Source organism: Hermetia illucens, chromosome 1 (assembly GCF_905115235.1).
Source record: "Hermetia illucens chromosome 1, iHerIll2.2.curated.20191125, whole genome shotgun sequence".
In the NCBI taxonomy this organism is placed as follows: Eukaryota; Metazoa; Arthropoda; class Insecta; order Diptera; family Stratiomyidae; genus Hermetia; species Hermetia illucens.
Window position 1 is genome coordinate 138,648,336 of NC_051849.1, and position 22,148 is coordinate 138,670,483.

Below are 22,148 nucleotides of genomic sequence, written 5' to 3' on the forward strand. Positions count from 1 at the left end.
AACTCACACTCATTACGTATTGAGAATATGAAGTATTTACAAAGGCGACATAAAATTAAAATTTGGACCTTCTAGGGGCCCACAACCGGAATAAATGAGAAGTGATAAATATAAAAAAAAATCAAATCACATTATTAAAAATAACGTCTGAGATATAATTTTTAAAAGCAATTCAAGAAAGAAATGAAGAAATACTGGTTTTTCGCCGGACAATCTACAACCAACTTCACACAAGTCAGTCCGTCAATACATTGGAAACTTCCCCTGGATTGTATGATTGGTTGATGTCGGTGTTTTCATTCCGCGTATATTGCCTCCGGAAATTCCTTTCATAGTAGCTAAATATCGTAGTTTCAGTGCCTCATACAGTTGCCTCTCGATTTGAAGAAGTAACTAAGAATTCTATCCCATTGGAAACTCTATTCAAAACACTAAACACTCGTGAATATTGCCTATGTGCCTTTTTGTCGGTGTCAGCGATGTCATTGAAGTCGACCGACATTTTTCCTTGATCCGCTCTCTCCCATACGGTATTAAAAAACGAAAGTGAATGGCGAAGTGAACCTTGATCCTGCCGCAAAAATCCACAGTACGATTGCGTGCAGCCGAAAAACCAGTTGCCCGGTCATATTTTCGTCCTTTGAAGGTCTCCAAAGACGGCGAATATCGCGGAAGCGAGTGATTTTGGTCCCCGGCCGTCGCGGGGGGTTCTGTTATGTGTGCCTGTGCATCGCGCTGCTGCTGTGTCACGAGCGCACAGTAGAGTCGAGTTTGAGGAAATCGTTTGATATTGTAGAAGGGGACGCACGGCTTATCGATAAGAATATTAAACGCCGGGTAAGTCAGTTTGGAGTGATAAAAACTTCAATGTTTATTTGTGGCTCCTCCTATGACGCTTTCTTCTTGCAGTCGAACCGTTTAACTTTGTTTGCTTGCTGTTAGGTTTATCTGATAGATAAATTACTGAATTCTGTCTCCTTATAATCGGTTGAAAGCTACTCCACTATCAACGTTTTCCAGCCAATGAGTTTTAAATGACAGGAATAGCGAGAAACGATTATGTTCCGCATGCATAAAATATTTATCAACAAACTGCATTCGGCTTCCTATTAGGGTAAATCTCAGGAAGGACCGAACAGGAGGCCTTTGCAATGGGAAATGGGACTTTTGAACAATATGAGCGGTAATATCCCGTGTATGTTAAACATCTGCAGGTGGCTAGACTAAAGAATTACTAACGATACACTTTGGAATTCTATAGGCGATTCTTATTAATGCTTTCTCTCACGGTACTTAACAAAAATATCCAAGAAACGAGTCTTACTTTCGTTTAAATTTGCAAATTTGAGAAATCCGAGAAAAACACAAAATATCAAGTTTGATGATGATGCGAAGACACAATCAGCAGAAAATTACCAACGGCAGATATACCTACCCGGTCCGTCCATTCAGAAGCTATCAGAAAGATAGACGGCATTCCCTGCGTCTCATAGAGAGTGACTAAAGAAAGTTGGAATCCACCTTTAAATATTGAAGCTATTTCTACCATAGTCATTCGAACCTGAGTGAAGTGATGACTTGGAGAAGCATTGAGTTTCAGACCTCAAATTCAATAGGAGGAGCTTTTATCTGGCCAGTATTGGACGATCAAAAAAACCGGAAAACTTCTGAACATATTTTTCGAGCACACAAATTAAAAATTATTTTGCCTCTGCTGTTTATCAAATTTGCGAACAATTCTGAAACATGCGGTTGTCTTTTACCCCTAACTGGTGCATAGCGCACCGCTACGCCCGATCGTCAACGGTTTGCTGAATTGTTTGCCAGTTCCCCTAAGGCGATTGCATTCCCTATCAATCGAAAAATTTGAAACCGATCAGTATTTTGTATGGCAAATCATTGCTATCTATGACAACTTCTGCTTCCTTGACCAGCGCAATAATCATTTCCTTTTGGAACAATGCAGACTATGTTGAACTTCCGCCACCATTCGCAGCGATCAATAGAGCCTTAAATCTTTTGGATTCATTGATTCGCTTCCACGATTCTGTAGTCAGCCAGATCTTGAGACGTTTCATCTCAGCGTGGCTGACGACCTAGCTCACTAGCTCGAGAAAAGGGCATTTTTAATAGCGGTCCAAGGCGATGCACTGGTAAACAACTTAAATGAAGAATAAAAACAAACCAAACGAGGAGATAGTGGAAGTGGAGAGTGAGCTGGCTGCTTTTATTCGCAGCACGAAAATGCGCCGTTCACCCCAGCGCCCAGGGAAGGGCGCAACAAAGGCTGAAATACCCGACGAGACATCGGGATGCGCAAACGGAGAGAAGGACTCGCAAAGTGATGCGGCACCTGCAACCGAGCCAGGAACCCAGACCATAACACGCAGTGCTATAATTGCGGAAAGAGACACAGTGGAAACTGCCGAAACTAATCAAATGGTTTCGAATATAAGCCAAAAGGGAGGACTGTCGACTAGTCTGGCGCAAGCTAAAGAGGAAAGGCTTATTAAGAAATGGGCGGCAGTTGTGAAGCACATGCGATCTGCGACGTTCCTTCAGAAAAACGTCGGCAAGGGAGTGAAAAACGGGCTAATAAAACTGGAGGAGTTCCTGGACAGGATTTCATGCTATAGGGGGACGTGGAAAGTAAGAGAAAATCTGAAGGAGGCAGAAACAACCGCGCTTCCTGACGAGAATGCTACGAGTACCAAACGGATCACTGGCAACCCATTGCAGAGCGAACTTGGAAAAAAATGAAAGGAGCAAGGGATATCTGAAGGAGACTTCACTCAGGTACTCTCCAGGGCTCAAAAGAAGAAGGCGAAGAGGAACAAGAGACAACACGTCACGCCATCAGAAAAACCTCTGCCTAAAATTAAGGCGGACACGAAGGACGGAGCATCAAAAGAAAAGGTGGGGAGACGAAGGAGGACTAGACCGCCAGTTTTACTTATTGAGCCGACGGAAGACAAGACTTTTACGGAAGTCCTCGGCGAAATCCGAAGATAACGGAGCAGAAGTGTCTTCCATTCGTAAAACGAAGGGTGGTGGAGTCCTAGTCGAACTACCCCGAAGACAATAAATAAAGTTACGTTCTGTGAAGCAGTCAATGGAATTCTGGGAGAAAAAGCTTTGGTTACCAGCCTGGAACCCACGTGTTCTTTGCAAATCCGGGACCTCGACTGTCTCACAGAAAAGAACGAGGTAGAAGACGACATCAAACGCGAATGTCCGGAGGTAACCAATGTCCGAATTGGTATCACATCTGCGAACTCCCGAGGCCAAAAACTCGCTGTGGTGAAAGTTGCCTAGCAATCCGCGTGGAAGCTTCTAAACAGCTGGAAAATAAGAATTGGTTGGGTAGTGTGTAGGATACGGATCCAGACCGCCCCAACCAAATGTTACAGATGTTGTCCAGTTTTCAGAGCAGAATTGGAAAGAACTAGGACACGGTCAACATGATTCGCATCCTACAAATCAATATGCACCAGAGCGCAACCGCAAACGAGTTGTTAGCGCAGTTCGCTGTGGATACTAACGCTGATTTAGTACTGTTCAGTGAGCAGTACCAAAACAAGGACCCAGTTTCATGGCACTCTGACATATCAGGTGCCACTGCCATCTGGGTTCGGGACGGCACCCTCCTTAGGGTTCTTACCCAAGGCCAAGGGGACGGCTTTGTTTGGGTTCGGTGTTCAGGGATAACGTTTTTTAGGATCTACCTTACGCCGAATGAGACGTTGGAGGACGCTATCTTAGGCACAGATGGGCGGATCCTGGTCGGGGGTGACTTCGATGCTAAGACACTTGAATGGTGCATGCCTCACATAGACTCCAGAGGGAAACGAATTCTTGAAATGGCGGCGAGAACAGTAGCTTTAAACACCGAATCTACCCCAACATTCCAGCGCCCGGGCTGCGAGCGAAGGAGCCAGAAGGGTCGTGCCATCATCTGCATAGCCGAGATGATGTCGCGGCGCTTGTTGCTGGACGCACTGTCGAACAGACTCGGCATATTGATGCGACGGGTAAGTGGATGGATGACTACTCATGGTTTCAACCTTGCACTGGAAAAAACTGAAGTAGTCATCCTAACTAAAAAGAGAATTCCGACCCTGCGTCCCATATCGTTCGGTGAGTCGATAATCGAGTCAAAATCAGGGGTAAAGTACCTCGGATTGACTCTTGACTCAATGATGAGCTTTTTTGAGCAAATCAAAGCAGCAGCAAACAAGGCTGCAGCTGGATTTTCGACGTAAAGTAGGCTAATGGCAAGCATTGGGGGTCCTACGTCTAGCAGCTGACGTCTCCTGATGAATTCAACGCAGCCTGTCCTGCTCTACGGCGCAGAGGTATGGGCTGACGCTCTTGGCAAAGAGGTATATCGTAAACGTCTCGTGCAAGTACAGAGACGGGGAGCTTTGTGGGTGGCGTCTGCGTACCGCACTGTCTCTGAACCGGCCGTGACGGTGATCGCGGGAGTGATCCCCGTTGCCCTTCTTGCTAAGGCGCATCAAGCCATATACAAGCGCAAGGGAGGTGGTTGTTCGTGAAGAACGGCAATGCACGTCTGGAGTGCGTGGCAGAAACGGACTATTTTTAAATGGGCATGGAAGTTTTCAGTCTTACCTGCACAAGATTGGAAAGGCACAACTTCCGGATTGCTTGTTTTGCAATGGGGTTGTGGAAAAGCGCACCACACTTTTTTTTCTTTTTGGGGGGGGGGGGGGGGGGTGGGATGGGGTTCGCCAGCAGTTCTATTTAAACACAGGGATCTCTCTCCAGACAACATTGTCGAAGAGATGCTGAGGAGTGCTGACCGGTGGAGCCGTGTTGCCCACTACGTTCGTGCCCTTCTCGTTGCTAAGAAGATAGAGCTCGACGGTGTCTATTTCTCCGTTTGGAGAAAAATATTAGCAGCTATTATCTGCGTGCAGATACTTTTATCTGGTCTACATCGAAAAATGTAGTAAAATGTAATTGCTGCAAGAGAAGTGGACCCTTTGCATTAGCATGAATTTGCCTTATTTGCTGTTGGTAAGCCAAATTCAAATGCATGGGAGAAACCCAATGCGTCCCTTGCTTGGATGGCATCGGTGCTGACGATAGATCATTTACATTAGATTGAATGTCAAATTTCCTTTGTTTCTATGTTTATAGGATCGTAAGCTACAAATGAATAAAATGACCGTCCTTAAAATACTATAATTTTAAAATTCACCTTCCATAATAATAATAATAAACTTTGGCGCGACAATTCAATTGGATCTGGTTCTGAAGTGTGTTAAAGCACTTCATTCAAGACCGTAAGAGTACACTAGGCAAATGTGGTCAGCATTAGGTTTACCCGTGATTGTTACCCTGATTTGACTCAGTTACTCATCCACAGCTGGGTCAACATTTGACATTAAGCCATCCGGAAATCTTTCATTAGTTTTTTTTTTTATCGAAAATGATAAGGTTTGATAAAATGGGAGAGACAGCTAGATTATACTATTTAATCTAATTCAATACAGAGTGTTGATCGGAGTCGGTGCAAGAATCCCACAGGATCTAACAGCCTGTGAGGCTTTCAAAGATTGTATCGAAATAGGTAGAGTTGTCGACCCTGGTGGCTGTGACGGAGGTGTCTTATACCTGCTACCGATGTGGTTACAAAATCAATCGAGTACTGCGGAAAGATAAGGGTTTGATTTTCGATTTATTTTCGTTGTTATATATTACATTTTTTATTGGTTGAGTAAATAACGCCTTCACATCATTTTCTTATAAATGAATTGATAATTATTATCAATATTTATTATTTGTTTAGAGTAGCCTTTAGCAACAAACCTCTATATTATCTTGAAGTCATACATTGATTTTATTGAAAAAAGCTAGCACTGCGCCGAGGATCTCCATTATTATATAAGTTTGTGTAGTGTGATTGTAGGGTGGACTGAAAAATCACAGGTAGAATCTTGTTTAAAGTGGGTTTCCTGTTTTAGAATCCTATCCGAAGCCAAGTTAGTACCAAATTTGTTCATAAATTTCACTCAAATATCGAAAAGCAATTTTCATGCATTTTTGTAAGAAAAACTGAATTGGAACGTATAAAGTGTCCTCTAATGAAAATTCAAGGTAATTAGGGAAAGGTTAGCTGTTTTACTGCCCACTCACTGTATCCGCCAGATGTAAATTCTGGGAATTTTATTTGTTTTCAAACCTCAAGACCTTCTCCGGAAAGCGTTTTTACTTATTCTATTCAAGGAGTAGTAATAAACGGATATTTGCAGTACTCAATAAGAAAACATCACTTCTTACTACTGTACATACGTAAAAATCATATGGTCATTTCCATGAGGTACACCAAATTTCCAAATTTTCGAAACATAATTTGGTCGGTAAGGAGAATATCCAAAATTTGTGAGGGGTGTAAAACATAAAGGAACTCAAGTAAATTAAAAAAATTCTCTATTCGTATATAGTTAAGCATTATTATCCTGCGAATTGGCAAATAATTGTGATTTCTGTACATTTATTAGGATCTTTTTAAGGTTTAGTGTGAAACCAAAGCTTATTAAAATCGGTTTATTGTCTGTCTATCTGACACACCCATTTTTCTCGGAGACCGTTGTAGCGATTGACGCCAAATTTGGTGAAAACTAGGAACTGTGAACGCTTACGTATGCAGTGAGTGGTATAATTCTACGTCGAATTTAAGGGTTGGGGGTCCCATACATGTAAAAGTGGAATGTAAGGGGGGGTCCCATACATGCAAAAGTGGAGTCTAAATTTGTTTAATCAAATATAGTCATGTGGGGTATCAAAAGAAAAGTTTCAGCCAGTACTTTGACATTTGTTGTAAAGGTGGGGAGTGCGGGAGGTTGAAAGTGATCATTTCTTTAACGGACCCATTCTCAGAAATTACCCAAACCAAAAATCTGAAAAAAATCAAGAGGTTGCCACTATATGGTACTTAGTAATTAGTTGCAAGCCCCCTTAATATCATCCTAATACCATATCATCCCAATACCACGAAATTGCAATAATGAAGGGTATAATATCGAGCATGATCCCACCAAGTTTGGTGGAAAGCGCACTATTATTAACAAAGTTATAATAGGTCAAAGTTATCGCTTCTTTGCAAATTCAAGACTTTTAATGTCAATATCACTTGAAAGTGGATATTTTCACATAATATATGCATATATTAAGTGCTACGTACTAATGGGGCAAATGCACACCCAAATCTCTTTATAAAAGAAATACACAACACCTTTCATACCTGGAACATCCAGCTTCCAGTTTTCCAATTTGCTTTTTTAATTTTTTCCAAACTTTTGGCCGTTAGTATGTATCCATTTGAATACCAGCAGTCGAAGAGAAAATTCGAAAATGTCATCAAGTATTTCTACTATGCTAGCCGACCAAGGAAGAACGGGTGAGTGGGGATGTTTTTTTATAGGATTGGATTATTTTACCTTATACTGTAGCCTGCTCGTTTATTCTTTCGTCTTAGGCGCTACACAAAGGAAATAATCTACTTGGTGTACCTGATCGAACCCTTTTTCAGGGTTTGTTATTCCTGATATGGTATGTTTTGAGGGCGCGGGGCAGTCAAATAAGATCCCCTTATCATAGTCGCCTCTTTTTTGTTTGAGGCAGTTTCAATATTCATTGCCAGCTTATATAGTCTCAAAAGATTTTCCTGATTGATAACCAGGCTCGTTTTGATGCAGGAGGAAGGGTATCAACTTCTCTTTCCTGTGCCTCTTAAATTTCTACCGTGTTTTGACTTAGAGTCTTTAACCAAGGTTCGACTTGGTCTTGATTCTCTCTCTCTCTCATGCTAACCGCACTGCCGCCTACTGTACCATTGAGATTTTGAATGAAGTACTGCAAAACGCTTCAGGGCATAGATCCAAATGGATTGTTTTGCCAACGATTATTATTATTTTCGCTATCTTGTAACAAAGGTCTTATTGAAAAATATATTCACCCCGCCTATTATCCTTAGTGTTGCCTCAAATTCCATGATACTTTTTCGCGTCGGCGTCCATAATAGCCTAGAGTTTGTGTGCTTTGCAATAGTTAACCAGATGCTCTCATTTTGTCGTAAGTGACGACCTGGTTTACCTGTGTGGATTAGTCCCACACATTTGACTGGTTGCCCTAATCTGTGTTATCATTAAGTAACTGGAAATAAAATAATTTAAAGGTGGTGAATTTCGGATTTAGTGAATATGCACGTCCTGGACTTGCTAGAGGACATGCCATATCATATATGACATGTCAAAATTATCTAATATATTCCCGACCCCGACTATCGTCCCGTTCACTAACCAAGGTTCCAGAACCAACACCTTGACATTGCCGCTTCGTTGCACGGTTGCATCTTTACTATACTGAAGATATATTTAGATTGATTCAATGGTTAGCTGCGACAAGCCAAGGTTACCCTTGTCTTCCACTGCATTGAAACTTTCATCATCACAATCACCCTTAAGGGGGGAAACCGCATTAGAAGGCCTTTTTAATGTTTTGTGTGAAACAACACCTTATTAAATTCGATTCAATGTCTGTCTGTCCACCGATTTACTCGGAATTGACTGAATGGATTATCACAAAATTTGTTGAGAAGGTGTGGTCGTGTGTCCCTTTACATGCAGCGAGTGGCATCATTTTGTGTTGGGATTAAGGGAGGATGGGCTCTCCATATATGCCAAAATGGAAGGTATACATTTTTTAACAGAATATGATCATGTATTGGTTGGAACACAGGGGCGTAAGGACTCAAAATATGTGCCCCAAAATATATCGCTTTCCAATATTTGCACCAATAAAGTTAATATGTTATATTACAATATTTTATAAATTTACCCTTAAACCCCCCTTAGGTCCATTCTAGAAGTACAAATGGCATCGTTGTAGGCGATAATATGGGACACAATTCTGGAAAGTTTGGGCGCAATCCAACTACTATCATATAAAGTGTACGAACGGCGGGGTCTATGGGGATATTTTCGTGATCCGTTCTTAGATTTTTTAGGTGTTTGTATATCAGTATCAATTACTGGAGACAGCCATGTGTGTATACATCTGTAATAATGAAGTATAGTGTTCAATTAGATGGACATGTATGTACGTGATTTCCATTAAACTTGGTAGGATCATGTTCTATATAATATACTATATTACTGCAAATGATTATGATTTTGGAATGGAGCTAAGGAGGTTCTGCAGTCAGTTCCTAAAAATTATAGTAATATACTATAATATTATTAGAACTTTCCATTTGATACCCTGTGTGTGTGAAGTGGGACAGAAGTTACAGCTTCAGAGCACTCAGGCTGTTTTGGCCCATTGTACTCGCCACCCCCGTCTAGCGAAACATTCCCGATTCGTTAACATATCGCAGGATTTTCGTTAGTGGATGTGATGTCGCAACTGGAGAACATCGGCACGAAAGATCTGATGCCTGATGCGTCCATAGGCGGGGCATTCACATAGGAAATGCTCCGTGGATTCCCCTTCCTCATTACAGGAGGGACACGTATCATCTTGAGTAATTCCTATTCTGAACATATGCCCAGCTAGTGAATTCTGGCCTGTCAAAGTGCCTATAATACACCTGCAAGTCCTCCTGCTTTTCGACAGGATAAACTTTGCGGTACGCATGTTTGGTTCTGGCAGGAAAAGTTTGGTGTGTCGAGCAGCATTTAAGCTCTGCCACCTGTCATTGTGGGAAACTTGTTCCCAGTTTTTGAAAATAGATTTAGCCAATGCTACTGATACCCCAATTGCTGGCTCCGGTCCCGGTATAGGGGAGATTGACCCCTCTTTCGCTAAAGCGTCCGAGATTTCATTTCCCTCTATGCCACAGTGACCAGGTACCCAGAGTAGCCCTCTTCTGTTTTTGAACCATCTGTGTAGAAGACTTCCGTATATCCCGCCACGCATTCCTCTGGGTCTTCCCAGTCCTCTCTACGCTTCAGGGTAACTACATATCTTCTACCAAACAGATGTATGGGGACACGAGAATCGGAAGGCATTGTAAGAACTGGATTTAGTCCTCCCAGTAACTCTTCCAATGCTCTGTGTCTCCCACATCCGCTTATGACTTGATCTCATTGCAGTGCTTTGAATAAATATATCCAGGGGCTGCAAATTGAGTAGTGCATTCAGAGCTGCGCCGGATGTCGTGCTCATGGCACCAGTGATACCCAGACAAACAGTTCTTTGCAGTGCGTCTAGTTTACGGTGAAAACCTTTTTGTCTTACCTTAACCCACCACACTACGGATGCATATACGAACATCGGCCTAATGATGGCAACATATATCCACATTACCACATGAGGCCTGAGTCCCCATGTCGAGGCAAAGGTCCGTCTGCACAGCCCATAAGCTGTGAGAGCTCGTTTCATCTTTACCTCTACATGTTTGTTCCAAAGAAGTTTTTTATCTAGAGTGACCCCCAGATATTTCACTTCTTCGGAGAGTTGAAGGGTAGCACCCCTCATCTCAGGGAGACAAAGTCCATCCAGTTTTCTCCTTTTTGTGAATAAAACCATTGTGGTTTTATTTGGATTAACTGACAAACCATGTTTAAGGCACCAGGTGTCTATCAAATCAACGGCACGCTGTATATTCCTGCACACCGTTCCAAGATCCCGATCAACAGCAATTACAGCCACGTCATCAGCATAAGCTTGAGCGTGTATTGGCAAATTTTGCAGTTCGCATAGCAGTGAGTCGATCAGCATACTCCACAGAAGCGGCGAAAGCACACCCCCTTGGGGGCAGCCCTTCGTCGCTTCTGTAGTCAGGTAGCGATCGACCCCTACCTCAGCGCACAATAATCTTTGCGTTAGCACAGCATGGATCCACTTAATTAAAGCATCATCAACACCATGCGCTCTGGCGGCATCACAAAGTTTTTGAAAAGGCGCACAGTCAAAAGCCCCTTCAATGTCCACGAACACCCCCATCGCGTACTCACCATTCAAAGTTGCATCCTCTATCTTTGTGATCAAAGAATGAAGAGTAAACTCACAGGACTTTTCACGCTGGTAATCATGTTGGTTTTCATTAAGTTGGTGCGACCTAAATGCATTTCCGCGAATGTGACGCTCTACCAGTCTTTCCAAACCTTTCAGCAAGAATGAAATCAAGCTTATCTGTCTGAAGTTCTTTGGATTAGAATAGTCAACTTCCCCAGGTTTCGGTATGAAGACTACCTTAAACTTTTGCCAAGAGGAAGGCACATAGCCCAGAGCAAGGCATCCTCGAAAAATATTTCTTAGAGATTGCTCTAAGTGCTCTATACCCTCCTTTAGCATTGCCGAATAAATGCCATCCATTCTAGGTGCTTTGAAATGTTCAAAAGACAGTATGGCAGCTCTCACCATTTCATAGGTAATAACCGCTTTCGTAGTATTCCAGTTCCCCTTGCAGCACGTGCGTGTTGAACGGTTTACGAGAACCGTCAACTCTCCCCTTGCCAATTCTTGTCATCCGTTCTCCCGGGTGGTGTACTTCCAGGAGGGTCTGTACTGAATCCAGTCTGGAGCTCGTGAAAGTGTCGTCGGGTTGTCTAAGAAAGTCCAACTTGGCCGACTCATCCCTTGATACCCTACTATTTGGTGAAAAATAATTATACACCACCGTTTAGCATGTATGTGGACCCCTCTCCCTCAAATTCCTCGTACAACGATGTAGCACTGTATGCATGAGCGTTCATAGTTCCCACCTTCCAATCAAATTTTGTGTTAACTGATTCCGAGAAAAATATATGTGACAGACAGGCATGCATTAAACCGATTTTAATATGGTTTTGTTTTACACAAAATTTCAATTTCAGAATAGTCGGTTGATTATTTTTTGAGTTAGAGTTCCCGCAAATGTGAAAAAGGTCATTTTGAAAAAAACACGTTTAACAAAAAATTGTTTGGAAAATCCCCTCTTGAATGTATTCGTAATTACCAATAAAATGCAGTTACAATAAATACAATTGTACTCGTAGAAGGGATTGATGCCAAATAGTTATAAATACACAATTTACATAGGTTACAAGTTTACGTAGGGATATAAGGTGACTTCCTTCTGGACGCTTGATGATCTATGTAATAAAAAAAAGTTTATTCTGAATACCTCCTAATGTGGTTTCCCCATTTAAGGGTGTTTTCCGTCAATTTCTTTATTTGAACAACGTGGTAAATAGGCGCATTATTATGAATTTATTCCGATGTTTAGCTAAGAAAGAATCACATCTTAGTTCAAATTTGGATTTCGCACTATTTCGCAACTGATATAAATACTTGACCCGTTCAAGGAAGCACTAATCAAGACATTTCATCGAATGTTTCCCACTTGAACCTACCTGCAACATAAAAGCCTACTTTTTAAGGTTTTGTGTGAAACAAAACCTTATTAGAATCGAGACGGTGTCTGTCTGTCCGTCTGTCTGTCTGTCTGTCTGTCTGTCTGTCTGTCTGTCACACCCGATTTATTCGGAAACGGCTAGATCGATTGTCACCAAAATTGGTGAGATTATGTAATCTGGTGATCCCTTTACATGCAGTAAGTGGCGCCATCTTGTGTTAAGTTTAAGGGGGGCTCCCCGTACATGTGAATGGAGGGTGCAAATTTTTTTTTCACAGAATGTAGCTATGTAGGGTATCAAATGAAAGGTCTCAATTAGTACTTTTCGAATCTGGGTCAATATTTGATATTATATGAAACATAGGGGAGTGAGGGTTCAAAATATGATCCACAAAAAGTGTAACAGGTCTCGTTCTCAGAACCTATCCAATCGAAAAATCTGAAAAAAATCACAGTGGTGCATCTCTACGAAATCTAGGCCTCAAAATATATCCGGTTCCGATATCTGCACAAATAAAGTTAATAATAGTATATTTCCACATTTTAGAAATTTACCCGGCACCCCCCTTGTGTTCATCCCAGAAGTACAAAATTTGGCATGCGTGTAATGAAGAACATAATGCACAGTTTGGTCAAGTTTGAATAAAATCCAACTGTTATTAACAAAGTTATAGGGGGTGAAACTTTACAATTTTTTGTGAATTTCGTGCACTCTACAACCTGCATGACGTCATCATCACATATCAATTTGTCAATACCACAACGAAATGAATTCTTATGAATTGGGTCGCAGACAATTATTTTTAGTTTTTTAGTTATTTGTCAACCAGACGTGTGTATGTAGGTATATAATATATGCGTGCTAATGAACTTTGCGGGTAGTGCCTAATTCAGTTAGATATAAGACGTAAATCGGAAATATGGGTACGATAAATTTAGATACGTGCATATGTGTACAGTAGGTAATAGGCAGTTTGTTTGTTTAGGGTGAGCGTGATATCTATGGCTCTAATATGTACGTATGTCTCGTAGTTTGGAAAAATATGAAGGATTATGTTGGATTTGTAACTATATACGGACAGAAAAATGTGCGTCTCTTACATAAGATGAACACAAAACCTTTATACCCGAAGCGCGAGCTTCCGGTATTCCGACTTGTTAATCCAATACTTTTGTGAACCATTTTACATTCCAATTAAACGTTATAGAAATTTCAACACGATAACGCTTCCTACGTTGGCTATTATTTCTAACGTCTAGGGAATCAAATATCTTCAAATCATGTGTAATACAAAGAATATTATGGCGGGGGTAAGTAATGTGAAGTAGAGTGCATGTAAGCTTAATTGGTTTTTCCCTATACCCTTCCTCAGCACCAAAACAAAGCCGCAAAATTTTACTAGATTGCGTTCCCGATAACAATAATGACGGAATATCAGTTCGCATTTAATTGGAATCTTTGCTACCTAAGTATTTCTTGCAACCTTTCCCGGAATTTTTGATAGGCAACTTATTTATGAAAACTTGAATCAGTGAAATTCTGCTTTCATACTCATCCGTACTTTATAACATTCCCTTTTCCGAGTGATATATAGTACCAAGAGCCTTGTTGTTGTTCGATCCCTTAAGAAACCCCATAAACATGAAACAACGCTCATTGAGTATTCCATTCCAATCGCCTAGTGGTAGAAAAACATGACTAAATCGATTATAAAATATACACGTTACTTTTTACTGCTCGATATTCTATTATGTACGTGACTGAGTCTCCTGCCCCGACTGGTTCCACGCACCAAGTTGTTGTAAATTTTGCCCTATCCACTGTCAGCGTATGATTTTCTACTTAGACTTGTTCTAACTCCGAACATCTATAGCTATAATTATTCGTATAGCGACTGACTCTATCAGATGAAGTGCTGCCTGGTCAATGTTGTCACAATGTTTCCTGGAGCCATATATGTATGAAATCCTCATTTGTACACCTTCGTGACATTTTAACATAATTGTCCTAGTCTATTGACTGGAAAGTGTGCAGAGTGAAAGCGTGTATAGTAAAAGTGTAAATTTGAATATTATTCTTCAAACAGGCAACAAAAAGGCGCCAGGCTGCGTTGTGTGTCGTACATATAAATTGAAGCCGTTGTGACTAATTGCTGGTCTCGATTAAGTACTCAAATGGCAAATTTTATAACAAATGCATCATTAATCAACGCTTGTTTGGATCTGTATGACAGGAGTTACAATTGTGACTTGAAAACCCGTTAATAATTAGTTGAAAAAGCGGAATGCATTTTAATCCCTACTCAAACATCGATTCCGAATCCATTTGTTAAAATGTTGGATTAAATTAAATAGTAGTTTGAAACGCATCTAATCGAAATCTCGTTTTTTCAGATTGATCTCGCCGAAGCTGCATAAAATGGATACCGACGACGTTGAAACTTCAAGCAGCAGTGCAATGTCCACTTTGGGCACATTATTTTCATTCACAAGTCCGGCTGTGAAAAAGTTACTAGGATGGAAGCAAGGCGACGAGGAGGAGAAATGGGCCGAAAAGGCAGTAGATAGTTTAGTAAAGAAACTGAAGAAACGGAAAGGAGCTATCGAGGAATTGGAGAGGGCTCTTTCATGTCCAGGACAACCATCTAAATGTGTGACAATCCCACGGTCATTGGATGGACGGTTACAGGTGATTCATTTGCTGTTAGTGCTTTATTTCATGTGCGATATCCTATTTATTTTTGTTTAAATGTTTTCATATTAAATGATAATTTAATATATTCTGGGCGCCAACAATGGGTTTTTCATATATATGTTGACATTTGAACGTCGATTGATGTGCATAATAAATCGATGATGATGCGGTAATCTGCCCAAGGGTTTTGGCTGCTTCTTGCTTTCTTTCTGATTTTTCACATATTTCAGTGAAAATCAAAACTATGACATACGATGGAATTGTAGTTTGATTGCCAATTATGGACTGTGATTGTGGTAATGAAGTGGCAGCTGTTTGTTATCTAAGTGAGAGTCCATTAACATATTCCTAGTTTCAAATTCATGTCAGAACTTTGACGTGATGAAAAAGGAACTTTACTCTACTTTTCATTTGCAATTTTTCTTCCCGTAACAAAAATTTTCCAAAATTTTATTGGGTAAATAAGTTGCCAAGTGGTAACCACGGACTCATTATGAACTTGGATATAATTTCCTGACTTGCCGTCATACCAAAATTTCAAAAAAAAACTTAAGTTTCGGTTTGAAAAAAAAAAATGTAAAACAAAAAATGCTGACTATGAAGAGTCCCCTTAATGGATGCTTATTATTCATTTTCAATTTACTGAATTTAATACTTTAAATATTAGGGGAATGAACCACATCATCAGTCTAACAATTTTATGAGGAACCATGTTCTGCAATATAACATCGGAAAAATAGTTTGCATGGCGGAGAGAATTTACAAAATTTTCTAGACAGAGTTTTTATTTACTAAGGTCAATCGGCCCGTCGTGTTAAGTTGAATTGCTTAACCATGATATGGTTGCCATTCACCCCTTAATGGGGCATAGCCGTCAACCACGCTTACGCGTTATCCCTGTCGATTTGCTAAAATATTCTTCAGCTACGTCAGAGCTTCGCATTTGCACTCCTCCTCCACTTTTGTGCGCCATGTGTCCATGGGGCGACACACTCGTCGACCGTCTTGGGATAGTGGACTCCACTGCATGACATAGCATGATTTGTCGTCCTTCCTAAACAGGTCCACTTTCGTCTTCTGATCCACGTGTTATTGGCCAGTGCGCCAACGAAATTTTTCGTTGGGAATTGCATCAGGGCCGCGAACACGATAATAGGTCGCAGAAAAATAATGTCGAAGGTTTGGAGCTTATGAGTAAAGTGTGGTCACTTTGTATGTGCTACTCCCATATAACACAGAAAGGACATTATCACAGAGCTGTCTCAACTGATGTTGGTGTTGAGATAACTTCTAAATTTTAGGCAAAGGGGCAAAGGCGGATTTAGCGCTTTTAATGCGACGAGTGGTTTGATTTGATTGATAATAGCTATTAGTTTGTTTGAAATACTCCTCCTGCTTAGAGCACTCCAAATAAACTTCCTGTTGACGCTGTCAAAAGCCTTCCTCAAATCTCTTGGATTCCCGTTAAGTAGGACTAGCCATTCTGCAGAAACTGCGAGAACCGCGATAAATAGCCCTGTGGGGAGATCGTGAAACCAATCGGATTTGATCTAGTTGAGTGCATTAATGGCCGAGATAATTTCATTTCTATTTGGGGTGTCCGGATAGCTGAGTGGTTAGAGGGCAAGGCTGTCGTACGGAAGGTCGTTGTTCAAATCTCGCTGGCGGCAGTGGGATTTGTATCGTGATTTGATGTCGGATACCAGTCGACTCAGCTGTGAATGAGTACCTGAGTCAAATCAGGGTAATAATCTCGGGCGAGCGTAATGCTGACCACATTGCCTCCTATAGTGTTTTGTAGTGTACCGTTACGGTCTTGAATTAAGTGCTCTAACACACTTCAAGGCCCTGATCCAATATGGATTGTTGTGCCAACGATTATTATTATTTGGGGGTAATATATTCCTCGCATTAGAGAATAACTATATGTTTTGTTATCGCGGAAAAAATAGTTCCACCTGCTCGCTGAAAAGAAAAACAATTCGTAACGCTCATTTATTTATTATAATTGTTTAAAAATTGAATTCTACAAGGTGGAAAAGTAAACGCGGTGATTGGCTGACAATTCATGTAGCGTCACCAAGGAAGGAATTCGAATTTTATCTACGTGAAAGTATATGGTTTAGTGTTTATTACTTTTTACTTTTCAAGTAATCAGTTTTAACAGGAAAGTGGGAAATTGTTTCTTCAAAGAACAATCTTTCAATTTACCTTATGTTTTGGCAGTAATGGTATTAAGTTGTTGCACATGAAATGGCCGATTTAGTACTAAAATTTGAAACGACTGTAAAGCTTACAAAAATTTATTTAATTATTTAAAATAAGTGTCGTTCGATTCAAAACACTTCTCCCAGCGGCTTGTATCCCGCATGTATGCCTGTTTCGTAGAAGTCCAATTTTCGGGTGTTGATAAACTTGTTGAAGGCAATTTTGATGGCCTCTTCATTCCTAAATTGTTTTTCCGCCAAAAAATGATCCAAATGCTTAAAAAAGTGGTAGTCGGTTGGCGAAAGGTCCGGTGAATATGGTGCATGAGGTAGAGTCTCATACTGCAATTCGTTCAACTTTTGAACCGTTGTTCTGGATACATGGGGTCGTGCATTATCGTGAAGAAGTATCACATCATCTCTGTTGACTAACCTCGCCCATTGAATACTCAATTTTTGGTACATTTCCTCGGGTTGGGAACAATATTTCTGTACTTTTATCGTTTCTTCAGGTGCCAAAAAAGAATAGTGGATAACTCCAGCTGTAGAACACCAAACAGTCACCATTATCTTCTTCGGATGGAGACTCGGTTTCGGCATATGCTTCGGTGGCTCATCAGCATCTAGCCATTGTGCTGATCGGCGATGATTGTCGTATAATATCCACTTTTCATCACATGTCAGTATTCTGTGCAAAAAAGGATCGCTTCTGTCGCGGGAGAGTAAAAAGCTGCAAGTTCCATTCGAAGCGCCATGTTTTGCTCCGTAAGGGCATGCGGAACCCATTTCCAAGTGGTTACAAGTGCCGGGAAACTGTCGAATAGTGTACGCCCAGTTTCTCTGCAATGTCTCTTACAGACCGACGTGTGTCAGATTCGATTAGCAAACGCAGCTCGTCATTGTTAATCGGTGGTCCTGAATGTCCACGTAGCTCACTTTGCAGGTTTACGACGCCTGGCCGGAATTTTTCGAACCACCGTCGTGTGGTCCTTTCGCTATCGTATTAGCTCCAAACGCCCTGTTAATGTTCTGGTTGCCTCCGCTACTTTATGATCGAGTTTGAACTCATACGCTCTTGGCTCTTTTCCACTCCTTTTTCCTGTTTATTCACTGTTATCACAACGATGGTCCAAATTGAAATGACTCCTTGATTAAATGTAGGAGTATTTATACTTCATTATCCGACACCAACATCGCAACTGGTTGTGGTTTGATACAGCAAAATCGCAACTAACTTCACTTGATTGCCAAATTTTGGCAAATACAAAGTCCCCAAAAAGAAAGGTGTTGTTTACCGCATACTATATACTAAGTAGAACAATACCAGGAGAGTAGAACAATATCAGGATGCATTCTACTTCAATAGCCTTCGCAACATTTAAACATACCTTTGAAATTTTCAGGTACTTGCCGCTTCCATCAGCGTGTCTGTTATCCGTGCCTTCCTTCTTCTAATCAAACTCTTCGAAAATGTGGTGTGGTGCCTTCAAATCCGCTGTATTCCCTGCTTTTAAATGCTATAAATATATATTAGGTCTACCGGAAAATTTTGTCCGTTTTTATAATAAAACAAAATAATAATTGTTTCATACATACATAGAACAGACTTTATTGAATAATATAATTTCCATTATTTATAACTTCCTGCCCGTTTTTTAAAAAATGTTTTATGCTTCGAAAGTGGATCAGTGCTTGACATCCTTTTCGTTTTTAAGTTTTTTGTAAGAGTAGAAACAAGTGGCAGTCGGAGGGTGCTACGTCCAGAACTCTACCAATTTCTGACGAGTCCCTAAAGCAGTATGTGGCCTGGCATGAGGCAATATGATCTTGTTCCTATTGAACATAATCGGTCTCTTTTCTTGCGGTGTTTTGTTTAAATTATCCAACTGCAGGCAGAACCTCTCCAAATTTAGCTTTTGGTCCGGTTTCAGCAACTCGTAATGTGTTGTGCACATGCATTCTCTTATTCAAGCATAAGTTCGATTTGCATGGTATGACTCAATCATTCAAATTTGTCTCACTTATCCATGCGGCACCCGTCTCGAATACTTCCAAATCAGTCCTAGTTTTCGAATATGGTCCGAAATGCTTTGTTGGTCTGGATTGAGCTTTTCCGTGATCTTCTATGTTGTCAGAAACAGGGTCTTCAAAATATTGTGGTCAACCAAATACGGTCGCCCAGAACTCGTTAAAATTGAATAATTTTTCGAACCATCTTCTGCATGTTCTGTCACAAACTTTACCTTCACCAAACACTTTTTACAAATTTCTACCCGCTTCCATAGCATTTCTTCCTTATTGAAATTCGTATAAAATACAGTGACGTCCACGAACTTTATCATTAACTACCATTACTCGATCATGTCTCGCCTAAAACTAACATGAGTCATCTTCACTTTAGTTCATTCGATAGATCAATATGTATTCATTCGGTGATAAAAAGAAACAGCTAAACACGCGTCAAAAGAATTTTCATATACCAGTTGAAAATTGATGAATTGTAGTATATAAGAGGCATTTCAATGCTTTAGTATATTGAAAAAAATCAAAATTAGCTCTTATATCGGCATTTAATTTCCTCCGGAATCATACAAATCTCGCTCTGCGCTGCAATATTTCCACTCTTCACACTCGGGGATGCTTTGAAAATTCCTTCTCTTTGACACAAACATTTTGGGAATAAGTTTCTTAACCATGTATTCTCTTGCTCGCTAGTCATGTACGAATAGAAAATCGTGCATAGAGTTTTTCACATAAGATGAACACTAAACCTTTATACCCGAAGCGCCCAGCTTCCCGTATCCCGCCATGTTTTTATAATTAAAATAAAAACTCAAGAATGTTTCATTTTTTTTTACAGGTTTCCCATCGCAAAGGATTGCCACATGTAATCTACTGCCGAGTATGGCGATGGCCGGATCTTCAATCACATCATGAACTGAAGCCAATCGAAAGTTGTCAATATCCTTTCAGCGCTAAACAGAAGGAAGTGTGTATCAACCCGTACCATTATAAACGCGTAGAAAGTCCAGTTCTGCCGCCTGTACTAGTTCCGAGACATTCAGAATTTGCACCTGGCCATTCACTCCTACCTTTTCAAAACATGGCGGAGTCTAACATGCCGCACAACGTGAGTTATTCTACAGCCGGCTTCAATTCGCATATAAGTCCAAACAGTCCAAGTATGACATCAGTTGGGAGCACAAGTTCTGTGAACTCTAACCCAACGAGCCCGTATGGAAGTTTGGCTGAAACCCCTCCGCCGGCTTACAGTCCATCGGAAGATGCGAACGCGAACAATCAAACAGAAGGCGGAACTCCCATGGATGCTCCGATGGAAGTTGCTCCTGTAAGCTATTCAGAACCATTATTCTGGGCAAGTATTGCGTATTATGAACTCAACTGTCGAGTTGGAGAAGTTTTCCATGCAAATTCCAATTCGCTGATCGTCGACGGTTTCACGAATCCGTCAAATAACTCGGATCGTTTCTGTTTGGGCCAATTGAGCAATGTTAATCGTAACAGCACTATTGAAAACACACGACGTCACATTGGGAAGGGCGTTCACCTCTATTATGTAGCTGGAGAAGTGTACGCCGAGTGTTTGTCAGATTCAGCCATTTTCGTGCAATCCCGCAACTGTAATTATCACCATGGTTTTCATCCTTCCACAGTTTGCAAAATCCCACCAGGCTGTTCGCTGAAGATTTTCAATAACCAAGAATTTGCTCAGCTCCTGTCGCAATCAGTTAATCATGGATTCGAAGCAGTTTTCGAACTAACACGAATGTGTACAATTCGCATGAGCTTCGTGAAAGGTTGGGGCGCTGAATATCATAGACAAGATGTAACATCGACGCCCTGCTGGATCGAAATTCACCTGCACGGTCCCCTCCAATGGCTGGATAAAGTGCTCACGCAAATGGGATCTCCACATAATGCAATAAGTTCAGTTTCTTAAAGGCTATGAGTGTTAGTTGAAAATTGTGTATTATTGCTTCCTCACCTAATGAAATTCGTAGCAAGCAATCCAAGCATGACATCGACTTTCATTTTTTAATGAAGAATTTATCGTGAATAGGAAGTTATTTCTAGTGATTGATTGTGCCGTATTTCCAGTAAATATTTTAGAATGCTAACAAGTTTCCACTGAAGTTTAGCCATATACCATAGAAACTACTGGTATGTAATGAAAACTATGGAAAGGAAAACATGATTCGTAAAACCTATTTTGATCTCATTTTATAAATATGAAAAGTGGAATTAATTTGTTCATTCAATTTATACAAAATGAATATGTAATGGAAACTGCTCGATAAATAAAGTGTCACGTGAAAATTATAATGTAACTTTTAATAGGAAATAAGCCATCATATAAGAACTCATAATAGAAATATAGGATCTGATTGATTTCTCTTTTTTTATCGATAATCCTTAAGAAAGAAAGAAGAAGAATATAAAAGAATTGAATCGTACAAAGAGCAGCCTTTATGGGTATAATCCATGTAAACTGAAGTATGAGAAATAAATTATTCGAGGAAATTTGTGCAATTAAAAAAAATGTTTGGACTGTAGTCATTGAGTAGATTAATTTATAAATATGTAAGAGATGTAACTGTTGGAATGCCGATGCTACAAGGGCTCTCAATTTAAAGGATCATTTCTGTTGCAATTCGAAACCTCTGTGGCAAGTGTCTATTTCCCGGCGATCGCTCTTTCTTTATAAATTGTGTCGGTGCGAAGTATCGTTCAAAGTACTTTAATGGTGTGAAGATGGCAGATTAAAGAAAACTACCCGATTAGAATAACTAAGAGTACGGATAAATATAGAGAATACTTGCATATTATTTCACTGGATATTTTCGAGTAAAAAACAAGT

General features: G+C 40.4%; 1 protein-coding gene across 3 annotated transcripts; it reads left to right on the forward strand.

Annotated features, from left to right (window-relative positions):
* The first annotated feature begins 240 nt into the window (after positions 1-240).
* On the forward strand, positions 241-21,851 carry LOC119658619 (protein mothers against dpp). Of its 3 annotated transcripts, XM_038066124.1 has the most exons (4): positions 241-837; positions 13,576-13,678; positions 14,762-15,056; positions 20,130-21,851. In XM_038066124.1, exons 3-4 carry the CDS (start codon positions 14,787-14,789, stop codon positions 21,228-21,230), a joined length of 1,371 nt encoding a protein of 456 aa, XP_037922052.1. In that variant the 5' UTR covers positions 241-837; positions 13,576-13,678; positions 14,762-14,786; the 3' UTR covers positions 21,231-21,851. The 3 variants fall into 3 exon arrangements, with proteins under 3 accessions (XP_037922052.1, XP_037922043.1, XP_037922060.1); XM_038066115.1 differs by lacking the exon at positions 13,576-13,678 and having other exon boundaries at positions 242-837; positions 20,130-21,848; XM_038066132.1 differs by lacking the exons at positions 241-837; positions 13,576-13,678 and adding an exon at positions 14,323-14,703.
* The last annotated feature ends 297 nt before the right edge of the window (positions 21,852-22,148 follow it).

Bases quoted from the DNA above. Each gene is read 5' to 3' on its own strand.
- LOC119658619 (XM_038066124.1), top strand. From the start codon at position 14,787: ATGGATACCGACGACGTTGAAACTTCAAGCAGCAGTGCAATGTCCACT. The intron at 15,057-20,129 runs GTGATTCATTTG...TTTTTTTTACAG, and splicing joins CATTGGATGGACGGTTACAG to GTTTCCCATCGCAAAGGATT.